The sequence below is a fragment of the Pseudophryne corroboree genome, chromosome 9 (genome assembly GCF_028390025.1).
Source record: "Pseudophryne corroboree isolate aPseCor3 chromosome 9, aPseCor3.hap2, whole genome shotgun sequence".
NCBI lineage: Eukaryota > Metazoa > Chordata > Amphibia > Anura > Myobatrachidae > Pseudophryne > Pseudophryne corroboree.
Window position 1 is genome coordinate 395,767,346 of NC_086452.1, and position 16,839 is coordinate 395,784,184.

Consider the following 16,839-nt stretch of genomic DNA (forward strand, 5'->3'; position numbering starts at 1 on the left):
TTGTCGGTGTGGTTTCAGAGAAAAATTGCGTCTATACCCGACGTTCATATATTCACTCAGGGCATACTGCGGATTCAGCCTCCCTATGTCCCTCCTGTGGCTCAATGGGCTTTGTCTGTTGTCCTGAATACCCTGCAAGAGTCTACATTTGAACCTCTTGAGTCAGTGGACCTTAAGTGGCTCAGATCCAAGGTCCTGATTCTGCTGGCTATTGCCTCTGCTAGAAGGGTGTCAGACTTAGACGCTTTATCATGTCGTCCACCTTAGGTAAATAACCACGCCCTGGTTATTTACCTAAGGTGGTGTCATCTTTTCACCTTAAGCAAGAGATTGTGGTTCCAGCCTTCATCTCTTCAGAATTGTCTTTGGATGTGGTTTGGGGTCTCCGTATATATGTGGAGAGGACCGCCTCTATCAGGAGGTCAGATACCCTCTTTGTACTGTTTGGTTTCCCCAAACGTGGCTGGGCTGCGAATAAGCATACCTTGGCCAGATGGATTAGAATGACGATTGCACAAGCTTATGCGCAGGCTGGACTCCCAGCTCCTGCTGCTATTAAGGTCCATTCTACTCTCTGTTGGATCCACTTGGGCGGCCCATCGTGTCGCGTTTGCGGAACAATTGTGCAAGGCGGCTACGTGGTCCTCAGTGAACACGGTTATTATGTTCTATGCCTTTGATACTTCAACCTCCCAGGATGCTTCCTTTGAACGCCGAGTCCTCATACCCGCTAAGGTGCATCCCCTCCCTTGAGGAACTGCTTTAGGACATCCCTGATGTTTTCCCTGTGGAAAACAGTGTACCCTGCTGCAGAAAAGAAGATTTATGGTAGACCTTCTATGGTTAAATCTTTCTGCGAGGTACACTGGGTTTCACAGGGCGTCCACCATGACGCACTTAGCTTCTTTGGGTTTGTATGGCATTAGCTGCTAGTCCCTTCTCCTGTCGTGAGAGCGTGGTTCTATGTGTCTAACGTATGCCTTCTCTTTTACCTGCATCTGCATTGGACTGAGCTCACAGTGCCTGGAGACGGGGTTATAGAGGAGGCCCCGTAATACATTCTGGGACAGTCTAAAGCTTTAGCCTGTTGGTGCCACTGGATCAAGATCCATCTCTACACCCCCGATGTATTCCCTGTGGAACCCAGTGTACCTTGCAGAAAGAGATTTAACCATGGCAAGTCTACCATAAATCTCCTTTTTTTTTTAAAAGTCTTTTTTTTTTCTTTCTCTGACGTCCTAAGTGGATGCTGGGGACTCCGTCAGGACCATGGGGTATAGCGGCTCCGCAGGAGACAGGGCACAAAAATAAAGCTTTAGGATCAGGTGGTGTGCACTGGCTCCTCCCCCCATGACCCCCCTCCAAGCCTCAGTTAGGTTTTTGTGCCCGTCCGAGCAGGGTGCAATCTAGGTGGCTCTCTTAAGGAGCTGCTTAGAAAAAGTTTTTAGGTTTTTTATGTTCAGTGAGTCCTGCTGGCAACAGGCTCACTGCATCGAGGGACTTAGGGGAGAGAAGTTCAACTCACCTGCGTGCAGGATGGATTGGCTTCTTAGGCTACTGGACACCATTAGCTCCAGAGGGAGTCGGAACACAGGTCTCACCCTGGGGTTCGTCCCGGAGCCGCGCCGCCGACCCCCCTTGCAGATGCTGAAGATTGAAGGTCCAGAAACCGGCGGCAGAAGGCTTTTTAGTCTTCATGAAGGTAGCGCACAGCACTGCAGCTGTGCGCCATTGTTATCACACACTTCACACCATAAGTCACGGAGGGTGCAGGGCGCTGCTGGGGGCGCCCTGGGCAGCAATGTATAATACCTTTTATGGCTAAAAAATACATCACATATAGCCCTTGAGGCTATATGGATGTATTAAACCCATGCCAGATATCTCAAACTCCGGGAGAAAAGCCCGCCGGAATAGGGGGCGGGGCTTATTCTCCTCAGCACACAGCGCCATTTTCCTGCTCAGCTCCGCTGTGAGGAAGGCTCCCAGGACTCTCCCCTGCACTGCACTACAGAAACAGGGTAAAACAGAGAGGGGGGGCACTTTTTTTGGCGATATTTTATATATTTAAGCTGCTATAAGGATACAACACTTATATAAGGTTGTTCCCATATATATATTATAGCGCTTGGGTGTGTGCTGGCAAACTCTCCCTCTGTCTCCCCAAAGGGCTAGTGGGGTCCTGTCTTCGATAAGAGCATTCCCTGTGTGTCTGCTGTGTGTCGGTACGTGTGTGTCGACATGTATGAGGACGATGTTGGTGTGGAGGCAGAGCAATTGCCGATAATGGTGATGTCACCCCCCAGGGAGTCGACACCGGAATGGATGGCTTTGTTTATGGAATTACGTGATAATGTCAGCACATTACAGAAATCAGTTGACGACATGAGACGGCCGGAAAACCAGTTGGTACCTGCCCAGGCGTCTCAGACACCGTCAGGGGCTGTAAAACGCCCTTTACCTCAGTCGGTCGACACAGACCCAGACACGGACACTGAATCTAGTGTCGACGGTGAAGAAACAAACGTATTTTCAAGTAGGGCCACACGTTATATGATCACGGCAATGAAGGAGGCTTTGCATATCTCTGATACTGCAAGTACCACAAAAAGGGGTATTATGTGGGGGGTGAAAAAACTACCTGTAGTTTTTCCTGAATCAGAGGAATTGAATGATGTATGTGATGAAGCGTGGGTTAACCCAGATAGAAAAGTGCTAATTTCAAAAAAGTTATTGGCATTATACCCTTTCCCGCCAGAGGTTAGGGCGCGCTGGGAAACACCCCCTAGGGTGGATAAGGCGCTCACACGCTTATCAAAACAAGTGGCGTTACCGTCTCCTGAAACGGCCGCCCTCAAGGATCCAGCTGATAGGAGGCTGGAAACTACCCTAAAAAGTATATACACACATACTGGTGTTATACTGCGACCAGCCATCGCCTCAGCCTGGATGTGCAGTGCTGGGGTGGTCTGGTCGGATTCCCTGACTGAAAATATTGATACCCTGGATAGGGACAGTATTTTATTGACTATAGAGCAATTAAAGGATGCTTTTCTTTATATGCGAGATGCTCAGAGGGATATTTGCACTCTGGCATCGAGAGTAAATGCGATGTCCATATCTGCCAGAAGAAGTTTATGGACGAGACAGTGGTCAGGTGATGCGGATTCTAAACGACATATGGAAGTATTGCCGTATAAAGGGGAGGAATTATTTGGCGTCGGTCTATCGGATCTGGTGGCCACGGCAACTGCCGGAAAATCCACCTTTTTACCTCAGACCCCCTCCCAACAGAAAAAGACACCGTCTTTTCAGTCGCAGTCCTTTCGGTCCTATAAGAACAAGCGGGCAAAAGGACAGTCATATCTGCCCCGGGGCAGAGGAAGGGGTAAGAGAGGACAGCAAGCTGCCCCTGCCCAGGAACAGAAGCCCTCCCAGGGTTCTGCAAAGCCCTCAACATGACGCTGGGGCTTTACAAGCGGACTCAGGAGCGGTGGGGGGTCGACTCAAGAATTTCAGCGCACAGTGGGCTTGCTCACAGGTGGACCCCTGGATCCTGCAGGTAGTATCTCAGGGTTACAGGTTGGAATTCGAGAAGTCTCCCCCTCGCCGGTTCCTAAAGTCTGCTTTGCCAACGTCTCCCTCAGACAGGGCGACGGTATTGGAAGCCATTCACAAGCTGTTTTCTCAGCAGGTGATAGTCAAGGTACCCCTCCTACAACAAGGAAAAGGGTATTACTCCACGCTATTTGTGGTACCGAAGCCGGACGGCTCGGTAAGACCTATTCTAAATCTGAAATCTTTGAACCTGTACATACAAAAGTTCAAGATGGAGTCACTCAGAGCAGTGATAGCGAATCTGGAAGAAGGGGACTTTATGGTGTCCCTGGACATAAAGGATGCTTACCTGCATGTCCCAATTTGCCCTTCACATCAAGGGTACCTCAGGTTCGTGGTGCAAAACTGTCATTATCAGTTTCAGACGCTGCCGTTTGGATTGTCCACGGCACCTCGGGTCTTTACCAAGGTAATGGCCGAAATGATGATTCTTCTTCGAAGAAGAGGCGTATTAATTATCCCTTACTTGGACGATCTCCTGATAAGGGCAAGGTCCAGAGAACAGCTGGAGGACGGAGTAGCACTAACCCAATTAGTGCTGCAACAACACGGGTGGATTCTGAATTTTCCAAAATCTCAGTTGACACCGACAACACGTCTGCTGTTCCTGGGAATGATTCTGGACACGGTTCAGAAAAAGGTGTTTCTTCCGGAGGAGAAAGCCAAGGAGTTATCCAAACTTGTCAGGAACCTCCTAAAACCAGGAGAAGTGTCTGTGCATCAATGCACAAGAGTCCTGGGAAAGATGGTGGCTTCTTACGAAGCGATTCCATTCGGCAGATTCCACGCACTAACTTTTCAGTGGGATCTGTTGGACAAATGGTCCGGATCGCATCTGCAGATGCACCAGCGGATAACCTTATCACCACGGACAAGGGTGTCTCTTCTGTGGTGGTTGCAGAGTGCTCATCTGTTAGAGGGCCGCAGATTCGGCATACAGGACTGGGTCCTGGTGACCACGGATGCCAGTCTGAGAGGCTGGGGAGCGGTCACACAGGGAAGAAACTTCCAGGGAGTATGGTCCAGCCTGGAGATGTCTTTTCACATAAATATACTGGAGCTAAGAGCGATTTACAATGCTCTAAGTCTGGCAAAACCCCTGCTTCAGGGTCAGCCGGTGTTGATCCAGTCGGACAACATCACGGCAGTCGCCCACGTAAACAGACAGGGCGGCACAAGAAGCAGGACAGCAATGGCAGAAGCTGCAAGGATTCTTCGCTGGGCGGAAGATCATGTGATAGCACTGTCAGCAGTGTTCATTCCGGGAGTGGACAACTGGGAAGCAGACTTCCTCAGCAGACACGATCTACACCCGGGAGAGTGGGGACTTCATCCAGAAGTCTTCCACATGATTGTGAACCGTTGGGAAAAACCAAAGGTGGATATGATGGCGTCCCGCCTCAACAAAAAACTGGACAGGTATTGCGCCAGGTCAAGAGACCCTCAGGCAATAGCTGTGGACGCTCTGGTAACACCGTGGGTGTTCCAGTCAGTGTATGTGTTCCCTCCTCTGCCTCTCATACCAAAAGTACTGAGAATTATACGGCAAAGGGGAGTAAGAACGATACTCGTGGCTCCGGATTGGCCAAGAAGAACTTGGTACCCGGAACTTCAAGAGATGCTCACGGAGGATCCGTGGCCTCTACCTCTAAGACGGGACCTGCTTCAGCAGGGACGTGTCTATTCCAAGACTTACCGCGGCTGCGTTTGACGGCGTGGCGGTTGAACGCCGAATTCTAAGGGAAAAAGGCATTCCGGAAGAGGTCATTCCTACACTGGTAAAAGCCAGGAAGGAGGTGACTGCACAACATTATCACCGCATTTGGAGAAAATATGTTGCGTGGTGTGAGGCCAGGAAGGCCTCCACGGAGGAATTTCAATTGGGTCGATTTCTACATTTCCTGCAAACAGGATTGTCTATGGGCCTCAAATTGGGGTCCATTAAGGTTCAAATTTCGGCCCTGTCGATTTTCTTCCAGAAAGAATTGGCTTCAGTTCCTGAAGTCCAGACTTTTGTAAAAGGAGTACTACATATACAGCCCCCGGTTGTGCCCCCAGTGGCTCCGTGGGACCTTAATGTAGTTTAGGATTTTCTCAAATCCCATTGGTTTGAGCCACTCAAATCGGCGGATTTGAAATATCTTACATGGAAAGTAACCATGCTACTGGCCCTGGCTTCAGCCAGGAGAGTGTCAGAATTGGCGGCTTTATCCTATAAAAGCCCATATCTGATTTTCCATTCGGACAGGGCAGAACTGCGGACGCGTCCTCATTTTCTGCCTAAGGTGGTGTCAGCGTTTCACCTGAACCAGCCTATTGTGGTGCCTGCGGCTACTAACGATTTGGAGGATTCCAAGTTGTTGGACGTGGTCCGGGCATTGAAAATATATATTTCAAGAACGGCTGGAGTCAGAAAGTCTGACTCGCTGTTTATATTGTATGCACCCAACAAGCTGGGTGCTCCTGCTTCTAAGCAGACGATTGCTCGTTGGATTTGTAGCACAATTCAACTTGCACATTCTGTGGCAGGCTTGCCACAACCAAAATCTGTCAAGGCCCATTCCACAAGGAAAGTGGGCTCATCCTGGGCGGCTGCCCGAGGGGTCTCGGCATTACAACTCTGCCGAGCAGCTACGTGGTCGGGGGAGAACACGTTTGTAAAATTCTACAAATTTGATACCCTGGCTAAAGAGGACCTGGAGTTCTCTCATTCGGTGCTGCAGAGTCATCCGCACTCTCCCGCCCGTTTGGGAGCTTTGGTATAATCCCCATGGTCCTGACGGAGTCCCCAGCATCCACTTAGGACGTCAGAGAAAATAAGATTTTACTTACCGATAAATCTATTTCTCGTAGTCCGTAGTGGATGCTGGGCGCCCATCCCAAGTGCGGATTGTCTGCAATACTTGTACATAGTTATTGTTACAAAAAAATCGGGTTGTTATTGTTGTGAGCCGTCTGTTCAGAGGCTCCTACGTTTGTCATACTGTTAACTGGGTTCAGATCACAAGTTGTACGGTGTGATTGGTGTGGCTGGTATGAGTCTTACCCGGGATTCATTATCCTTCCTTATTGTGTACGCTCGTCCGGGCACAGTGTCCTAACTGAGGCTTGGAGGGGGGTCATGGGGGGAGGAGCCAGTGCACACCACCTGATCCTAAAGCTTTATTTTTGTGCCCTGTCTCCTGCGGAGCCGCTATACCCCATGGTCCTGACGGAGTCCCCAGCATCCACTACGGACTACGAGAAATAGATTTATCGGTAAGTAAAATCTTATTTTTTTTTATTAAGCTATGACTGCTGGCACGGTGCATTGCCTTCTTAAAACAAAAGCCTATCGGATTAAATATCTAGTGTTTTTGTTCAAAATGTTTAATGCCAGTGGCATGCCCAGTGCTAGTACTTAATGCCTCCATTTTGTTTTACTATTCACATTTATTTAATTATAATAAATAATAAGTTGGACTAATGCTTAACATTAACTTGTTGTTCTTACTTTTCAATTTAATATATCTTTGTATGTATTAATATGTTTAGTCTATCTACAAATATTCAGTTTTAATAGGAATAATACGCTGTAAAAAAATATTATTTACTTCTGTAAATTTGTGTACACTTTTAACAATATATTTTAGTATTTGTTGTGCAGTGAGTTTAGTGGTGTCTTTGATAATATTTCTGTTTCTAATGTTTTTAGCAAACAGTTAGTTTTGGTAGAAGTGAAGTTCATGAAACCGTTGGAAAAGTGCATTTTATTTACCCTTTAAATAAAGACCATTTTGCATGATCTAATTATGTTGTTTTGTTTGTCACCAGAATGAACTAAGTGCAGCCACTCATGTCACATCCAAAATTTTGAAAGAGTACGAGAATCAGGTACGTAGACAAACTGGTAACCTGGCAACCCTAGTGTTAATCCAATGTGGTCACAGAAGTGTTGGATCACAGTTGTTGAATTTGGGCCTAATTCAGACCTGATCACAGCAGCAAAATCTTTCTCTAATGGGCAAAACCATGTGCACAACAGGTGGGGCAGATGTAACATGTGCATAGAGAGTTAGATTTGGGTGGGTTATTTTGTTTCTGTGCAGGGTAAATACTGTCTGCTTTATCTTTACACAGCAATTTAGATTTTAGTTTAAACACACCCCACCCAAATCTCTCTCGCTGTACATGTTACATCTGCCCCACCTGCAGTGCACATGGTTTTACCCATCAGAGAAAAATGTTGCTTCTGCAATAAGGTCTGAATTAGGCCCTTAATATTTGTATCCTAAAGTGGGACTAGTTATTCTGACATGGAACTACCAATATCTTTAAAAATAGCAAAAAAAGATGCGGGATTTACTGGGTATTAAAAACCATTATGCAGTGTATTAATTTCTGTACAAGCCGATGGACACTGATTAAATTATCGGGCTTTTTGGTACATGAGATCACCCTGTGCCCAATTACCAGCTGGTCAGATCTCAACCTGCTTAGCCATCTTATTGTGTGACCTTTATAGACACGTAGTCAGCATCACAAAGAATAACTCTGTACCTATTGAATTTTAATTTCTCATACGTCCTAGAGGATGCTGGGGATGCTTCAAGAACCATGGGGTATAGACGGGATCCGCAGGAGACATGGGCACTTTAAGACTTTAAAAGGGGTGTGAACTGGCTCCTCCCTCTATGCCCCTCCTCCAGACTCCAGTTAGATTCTGTGCCCATTGAGACTGGATGCACACGGAGGAGCTCTCCAGAGTTTCTCAGAAAAAAGACAGGCTCCCTACATCGTGGGACTGAGGGGAGAGAAGCAGACCTACTTCTGTGAGTTTCAAGGCTCTGCTTCTTAGGCTACTGGACACCATTAGTTCCAGAGGGTCTGATCGCTAGGTACGCCTAGTTGCTCATTCTCGGAGCCGCGCCGTCACCCCCCTTGCAGAGCCAGAAGTCAGAAGACGGGTGAGAAGAAGATCAGAAGACTTCGGTGACGGCTTTGAGGTAACGCACAGCGGCCGCGCTGCGAGCCATGCTCCCACACACACAGCGGCACTACAGGGTGCAGGGCGCAGGGTGGGGCACCCTGGGCAGCATTAACTTCAATAAATAAACTGCCAAAACAGGCTTACAGTGCCTGGGCACTAATACCAAACCCCCACCAGTATAAAAATGTGAAAAACAGCGGGGCTGAAGAGCACCATTAAGGGGGCGTGGCTTAGCCCTCACAGCTCTAATCAGCGCCATTTTCTCTTCACAGAGCTGCAGAGATGCTGGTCCTGACCTCCCACACTGCTGTACAAGTTACAGGGTGCAAAACGGGGAGGGGGGTTTGCACAGTAATTTGGTGCTGTTTTATTAGTATAAAAGCGCTAACAGGTCTGAGGCATTATTTTAATCGTTTTCAGACCGGGATAGGCGCTGGGTTGTGAGCTGGCAGAACTCCCTCTGTGTTTCTCTAACAGGCTTTGCTGTGGGTCTGTACCCTATAGCCCCAGTGTGGTTGTGGGTGTCTGTACGCGTGTGTCGACATGTCTGAGGCTGAGTGCTCTTCCCAGGAGGAGGCTGGACTGGGGACAGAAAAGGCTATGGGAGTGACCGTGTCGGCACCGCCGACGGCTGATTGGGTAAATGTTTTGAGTGTTTTGAATGCTAATGTGGCTCGATTGAATAAGAGATTAGATAAATCTGAGTCTCAGAACCAGACATGGAGAAAATCCATGGAGGATGCATTATCACAAGTTCAGACCCTCGGGGTCACAGAAGCATTAATTTACCCAGATAGCGGATACAGATACCGACACGGACTCTGATTCCAGTGTCGACTATAGTGATGCCAGATTGAATCCTAAACTGGCTAAGAGCATTCAGTACATGATTATGGCGATAAAAGACGTATTACATATCACGGAAGACCCTGCTGTTCCTGATACAAGGGTCTGTATGTTTAAGGGAAAGAAACCTGAGGTGACGTTTCCTCCCTCTCATGAACTGAACGCTCTTTTTGAAAAAGCTTGGGAAAATCCTGACAAGAAGTTACAGGTTCCCAAGAGAATTCCGGTGACATATCCGTTCCCCTCTGGGGACAGGGAAAAGTGGGAGTCAACTCCCACGGTGGACAAAGCTCTATCGCGTCTGTCCAAAAAGGGGGCGCTTCCGTCTCCTGACACGGCAGCCCTAAAGGATCCTGCGGATCGTAAGCAGGAAAATACACTAAAATCCATTTTTGTCACTACAGGTACGCTGCTCAGGCCTGCCGTTGCATCGGCATGGGTGAGTAGCGCTATTGAAAAGCGGGCAGATAACTTGTCATCTGATATAGATTCCCTGGACAGGGATAGCGTTCTTTTGACACTGGGTCATATCAGGGACGCTGCAGCCTATCTAAAGGAAGCTGCGAGGGATATTGGCCTTTTGGGATCAAGGGCCAATGCCATGGCAGTCTCGGCTAGGAGGGCATTGTGGCTTCATCAATGGAATGCTGATGCTGACTCTAAGAAGGCTGTGGAGTCTCTGCCTTTTAAAGGTGGTGTCTTGTTTGGTGACGGCCTCGCTGACCTGGTATCTACAGCTACCGCGGGTAAGTCATCGTTTCTACCTTATGTCCCTGCACATCAAAAGAAAACACCCCACTATCAAATGCAGTCCTTTCGGCCCAATAAATACCAAAAAGGACGAGGGTCTTCCTTCCTTCCTTCCTACGAGAGGAAGGGGAAAAAGGTCAGAGGCTGTGGCAAGTTCCCAAGAGCAGAAGTCCTCCCCGGCTTCTACCAAATCCACCGCATGACGCTGGGGCTCCTCTGCGGGAGTCTGCACCGGTGGAGTCACGTCTCCAACTCTTCAGTCAGGTCTTCTGGGTTCGCTCGGTCCTGGATCCTTGGGTATTAGAAATAGTAGCCCAAGGGTACAAATTGGAGTTTCAAGACGTGCCCCCTCACCGATTTTTCAAATCGGCCTTGCCAGCTTCTCTTCCAGAAAGGGAGGTAGTATGCGCTGTAATACTAAAGCTGTGTCAAAATCAAGTCATTGTCACGGTACCCACGTCACAACAGGGGGAAGGCTTTTATTCGAGCCTGTTCGTGGTCCCGAAGCCGGATGGCTCAGTCAGACCGATTCTGAACCTAAAATCCCTCAATTTCTTTCTAAAAAAATTCAAATTCAAGATGGAATCTCTCCGAGCAGTGATCTCCAGTCTGGAGGAGGGGGATTTTATGGTGTCGGTCGACATAAAGGATGCCTACTTACACGTCCCCATATATCCTCCACATCAGGCTAATCTGAGGTTTGCTGTTCAGGATTGTCATTACCAATTTCAGACGTTGCCGTGTGGTCTGTCCACGGCTCCGAGGATTTTCACCAAGGTTATGGCGGAAATGATGGTTCTCCTGCGCAAGCAGGGAATCACAATTATCCCGTACTTGGACGATCTCCTGATAAAGGCGAGATCCAAGGAGCAATTACTGAAAAACGTTATGCTCTCCCTGACAATTCTGCGACAACATGTTTGGCTCCTAAACTTGCCAAAATCACAGTTGGTTCCGACAACACGGCTGTCATTCTTGGGTATGATTCTGGATACAGAATTGCAGAGAGTTTTTCTTCCAGTGGAAAAGGCTCTGGAAATACAGAACATGTTAAAACAGATTCTGAAACCGGCAAGAGTGTCGATTCTTCAATGCACTCGGTTGCTGGGGAAGATGGTGGCGGCCTACGAGGCCATTCAGTTTGGCTGGTTCCATGCCACAGTGTTTCAGGGGGACCTGTTGGACAAGTGGTCCGGGTCTCACCTGTTCATGCACCAGAAAATAATCCTATCTTCCAGGACCAGAATCTCTCTCCTGTGGTGGCTGCACAGTTCTCACCTCCTAGAGGGACGCAGGTTCGGGAATTCAGAATTGGATCCTGGTGACCACAGATGCAAGTCTCCGAGGCTGGGGAGCAGTTACACTGGAAAAATTTCCAGGAAAAATTGTCAAGCCAGGAAGCTTGTCTACACATAAACATTCTGAAATTAAGGGCCATTTACAACGGCCTTCTGCAAGCGGAACATCTTCTTCGCGGTCTGCCCTTCTTGATTCAGTCAGACAACATAACAGCAGTGGCGTACATAAACCGCCAGGGCGGAACAAAGAGCAGAGCGGCGATGGCCACAAAAGTTCTTCGCTGGGCGGAGAAACATGCAAGAGATCTGTCAGCAGTCTTCATTCCAGGAGTGGACAACTGGGAAGCAGACTTCCTTAGCAGACACGATCTCCATCCAGGAGAGTGGGGTCTTCATCAAGAGGTCTTTGCAGAAGTGACAAGTCGTTGGGGAATTCCTCAAATAGACATGATGGCGTCTCGCCTCAACAAGATACTTCAGAGATATTGTTCCAGGTCGAGGGACCCTCAAGCAATAGTGGTGGACGCCCTGGTGACACCGTGGGTGTTTCAGTCGGTCTATGTGTTCCCTCCACTTCCACTCATTCCAAAGGTGATAAAGATCATAAGAAGAACAAGGGTTCAGGCGATACTCATTGTTCCAGACTGGCCAAGGAGGGCCTGGTATCCGGATCTTCAAGAATTACTCATGGAAGATCCCTGGCCTCTTCCGCTACGAGAGGACCTGTTACAGCAAGGACCGTGCGTGTATCAAGACTTACCGCGGCTGCGTTTGACAGCATGGCGGTTGAACGCCAAATCCTAGCCCGAAAGGGTATTCCCAATGAAGTCATTCCCACACTACTTCAGGCTAGAAAAGCAGTAACGGCGAAGCATTACCACCGTATTTGGAGAAAATATGTGTCTTGGTGTGAATCCAAGAAGGCTCCTACGGAAGAATTTCAGCTGGAGCGTTTGCTCCATTTTTTGCAAGCAGGTGTGGATGCGGGCCTAAAGTTAGGCTCCATTAAAGTACAAATTTCGGCCTTATCGGTTTTCTTTCAGAAAGAATTGGCCTCCCTTCCAGAAGTTCAGACCTTCGTGAAAGGCATGCTGCACATCCTACCTCCCTTTGTGCCCCCAGTGGCACCATGGGATCTTAATGTGGTGTTGCAGTTCCTGCAATCTCATTGGTTTGAACCTTTATGTAAGGTTGAGTTGCAAATTCCTTACTTGGAAAGTAGTCATGCTGTTGGCCTTGGCATCCGCAAGGCGGGTGTCTGAATTGGCGGCTTTGTCTCACAAAAGCCCCTATTTAATCTTCCATGCAGATAGAGCGGAGTTGAGAACTCGTCAGCTATTTCTGCCAAAAGTGGTTTCATCGTTTCACGTAAACCAGCCTATTGTGTTGCCAGTGGCTACAGACGCCTTGGCGAAATCTAAGTCTCTTGATGTGGTCAGAGTTTTGGAAATCTGTGTCACCAGAACGGCTCAGATTAGGAAAACAGAGGCTCTGTTTGTCCTCTGGCCTCCCAACAAGATAGCGGCTCCTGCTTCCAAACAGACTATTGCACGCTGGATCTGTAACATGATTCAGCAGGCTCATTCTACGGCGGGATTGCTGTTACCGAAATCAGTAAAGGCCCATTCTACCAGAAAGGTGGGCTCGTCCTGGGCGGCTGCCCGAGGGGTCTCTGCATTACAGCTTTGCCGAGCTGCTACTTGGTCAGGATCAAACACCTTTGCGAAGTTTTAGAAGTTTGATACCCTGGCTGAGGAGAACCTCTTGTTTGGTCAATCGGTGCTGCAGAGTCATCTGCACTCTCCCGCCCGTTCTAGAGCTTTGGTATAGACCCCATGGTCCTTTTGGAGTCCCCAGCATCCTCTAGGACGTATTAGAAAATAGGATTTTAATACCTACCGGTAAATCCTTTTCTCTTAGTCCGTAGAGGATGCTGGACGCCCGTCCCAGTGCGGGCTGTATCTGCAGTTATTGGTTATGGTTACACACATGTTGTGTTGAGTTCAGTCAGTCTGTGGCTGATGTTAGTCATGCCGTTGCATGCGGCGTTGTTGAATGCCATGTTGTACATCGTGTTTGAGGTGTGAGCTGGTATGTATCTCACCTTAGTTTAAAAAATTAAATAAATCCTTTTCCTCGAAATGTCCGTCTCCCTGGGCACAGTTCCTATAACTGGAGTCTGGAGGAGGGGCATAGAGGGAGGAGCCAGTTCACACCCCTTTTAAAGTCTTAAAGTGCCCATGTCTCCTGCGGATCCCGTCTATACCCCATGGTTTTTGAAGCATCCCCAGCATCCTCTACGGACTAAGAGAAAAGGATTTACCGGTAGGTATTAAAATCCTATTTTCATGGTACATTTCCTCATCCAAAGAACCGTACGATTTACTGTAAAGCCAAAACAAGGAGGAACATTCTCACGACAGTATCTCTGAGATTTTGGACCATTATGTGTGGACATTTCTCTCCCCCCTGCCTGTACGGTATCCGTATGATAGACAGTGTCTAGTTAGACAGTCAATAGATAGACACCATATGTTAGACAGATGTTAGGTTGACAGGGTCACAAGGTCGACATGAAAAAAGGTCGGCAGGGTCAAAATGGTGACATGAAAATGGTCGACATAAAAAAGGTAGACAGGATTTATTGTAATTTTACATGTTTCTGGACTGTTTCATACCTTCTCTATCCATGTCGGCATAGAGTTGGTTATAAACCTTGTGGCGAGCGCAGCAAGGTGAGGAGACGCCTCTCTACAATTGGGGGTCCCAGATGACAAAACTATCCACACACGCCACAAAAATGCAAAAAAAAAAAAAAAAAGTGTCAACCTTTTTTTGTGTCGACCATTTTCATGTCGATTTTTTTTGACCATGTCGACCTTTTTACCCTGTCAACCTAATGTCTGTCTAACATGTGGTGTCTATCTATTGACTGTCTAACTAGACACTGTCTATCATCCCACACCCGCCTGTACATTATTGTTTATTATCAACCTAAATGAGCCATTCAGTTTGTGAAAACAATATATAGACACAAAATTTAAAAAACGGTAAATGAAGAATTGTGCGTTGCGGTACAGCCCATTGACGTTGCAAACTGTAGTATACTATTATATAGACTACGTGACATTATAGAGAGCGTTACGAGGAATACGACACAATATTGCAATAGCCATAAAGTAGCCTGGGCGTGAGTCATATGAAACTAATGCTGGGTACACGCTGGCCCATATATCGGCTGTTCTATTGAACTGCCGATATAGCGCTGGCCCGTCAGCCAGTGTGTAACAACGATCTCTCAGAACGCCGTTCGCAAACATATTGCGTCGGCCCTGCAACAAACACGATGACCAGAATATCTACATATATATTGGCGCATCGCTGTGTGTGTATGGGCGGTCAGCCGACCACCCGTACACATGCTGCAGCAGCCTACAGTGATTGACGCCTCAACGGAGCGGGCGCATGTAATTGCCCGCCCGGTTTGTGACGTCAGTCATGACAGATCGGGCGTTGTGTATGCACAACATACTGCCTGACCCGGCTATAGATATAGCTGCAGATATATATACCAGTGTGTACCCAGCATAAGTAACATCCTGCATTAACCACCCAAGAGCCATTAAATGTTCCCAATAAGTATACCCAGGCTTCTTTTTGTAATAAAGTGCACAGTAAACTGACGGCAGCACTAGCATATTTTAGAATGTTAGGTTCAGCGTGACGAGTGATAAATAGATGTCTATCATGGGATATAGTATTATTAACTAAGGCAATCCATGTTTGAAGTTCAGGACCAGAGGTAGCCATCCTCATCCAGGCAATACAGACTTTCTCTAACGTCCTAGAGGATGCTGGGGACTCCGTAAGGACCATGGGGAATATACGGGCTCCGCAGGAGATAGGGCACTTTAAGAAAGCTTTGTATTCTGGGTGTGCACTGGCTCCTCCCTCTATGTCCCTCCTCCAGACCTCGGTTTTTACACTGTGCCCAGAGGATGAAGGGCGCACTGCAGGGAGCTCTCTTGAGTTCTTTGCTACAGAAAGCATTTTTGTTTGGATTTTTACTTTTTTCACAGGGAGCACTGCTGGCAACAGGCTCCCTGCATCGAGGGACTGAGGAGAGAGGGGCAGACCTACTTAACTGATGGGATCTGCTTCCTCGGCTACTGGACACCATTAGCTTCAGAGGGGGTGAACACAGGTTCGTCCTGGGCGTCCACCCCCGGAGCCACGCCGCCGTTCACCTCACAGAGCCAGAAGAACAGAAGCAAGAAGACGTTTCAGGCGGCAGAAGCCTTCAGCTTCACAGAGGTAACGCACAGCACTGCAGCTGTGCGTCATTGCTCCCACACACACCTCACATACTCCGGTCACTGTATGGGCGCAGGGGGGGGCGCCCTGGGCAGCAATAATAACACCTCTTAGATGGCAAATAGGTATATACATGTACAGCTGGGCACTGTACATGTATATAATTGAGCCCCCGCCATTTTACACGATTTTGAGCGGGACAGAAGCCCGCCGCCGAGGGGGCGGGGCTTCTCCCTCAGCACTCACCAGCGCCATTTCTCTCTCCACAGAACGCTGAGAGGAAGCTCCCCGGACTCTCCCCTGCTTACACACGGTGAAGGGAGTTTAAAAAGAGAGGGGGGGGGGCACATAATTGGCGGATAAAGTATAATACAGCGCTGCTGGGGAAAAGCATTCTGTGTTGGTCTCCAGGTTGTTGCGCTGGGGTGTGTGCTGGCATACTCTCTCTCTGTCTCTCCAAAGGGCCTTTCAGGGGATACTGTCTTCAGAAAGTTTCCCTGGGTGTGTGCAGTGTGTCGGTACGTGTGTGTCGACATGTTTGATGAGGAAGGCTCGCTTAATGTGGAGGGGGAGTGCTTGAATGTCAGGTCGCCGTCGGCAACGCCGACACCGGACTGGGTGGATATGCTGAATGTCTTGAATGCAAATGTAAATCTCCTGCATAAAAGATTAGACAAGGCTGAAGCTAGGGATCAGTCGGGTAGCAAGTCCGTGTCTGTCCCTGTGGTGCCAGGACCTTCAGGGTCTCAAAAGCGCCCCATATCCCAGGTCGCTGACACAGATGCCGACACAGATACTGACTCTAGTGTCGACTATGAGGATGCAAAATTGCAGCCGAAGGTGGCAAAAGGTATTAGGTACATGATTATTGCCATAAAAGAGGTTTTGCATATCACGGAGGAACCCCCTGTCCCTGACATGAGGGTTCACATGTATAAAGGGAAAAAGCCTGAGGTCACGTTTCGGTCCTCATTTGAGCTAAGCGAATTATGCGAAAAGGCTTGGGAATCTCCGGATAGGAGACTCCATGTTCCCAAAAGGATT

At 48.2% G+C, this 16,839-nt stretch overlaps 1 protein-coding gene across 1 annotated transcript in view; it reads left to right on the plus strand.

The window, feature by feature from the left end:
* The window catches only part of APPL1 (adaptor protein, phosphotyrosine interacting with PH domain and leucine zipper 1), a 215,734-nt gene that overhangs the window by 58,993 nt on the left and 139,902 nt on the right, over positions 1 to 16,839 (plus strand). Inside the window, exon 3 of the mRNA XM_063940852.1 lies at positions 7,432 to 7,491. Coding sequence (XP_063796922.1) covers positions 7,432 to 7,491 — 60 coding nt within the window. The remainder of the gene's footprint in view (positions 1 to 7,431; positions 7,492 to 16,839) is intronic.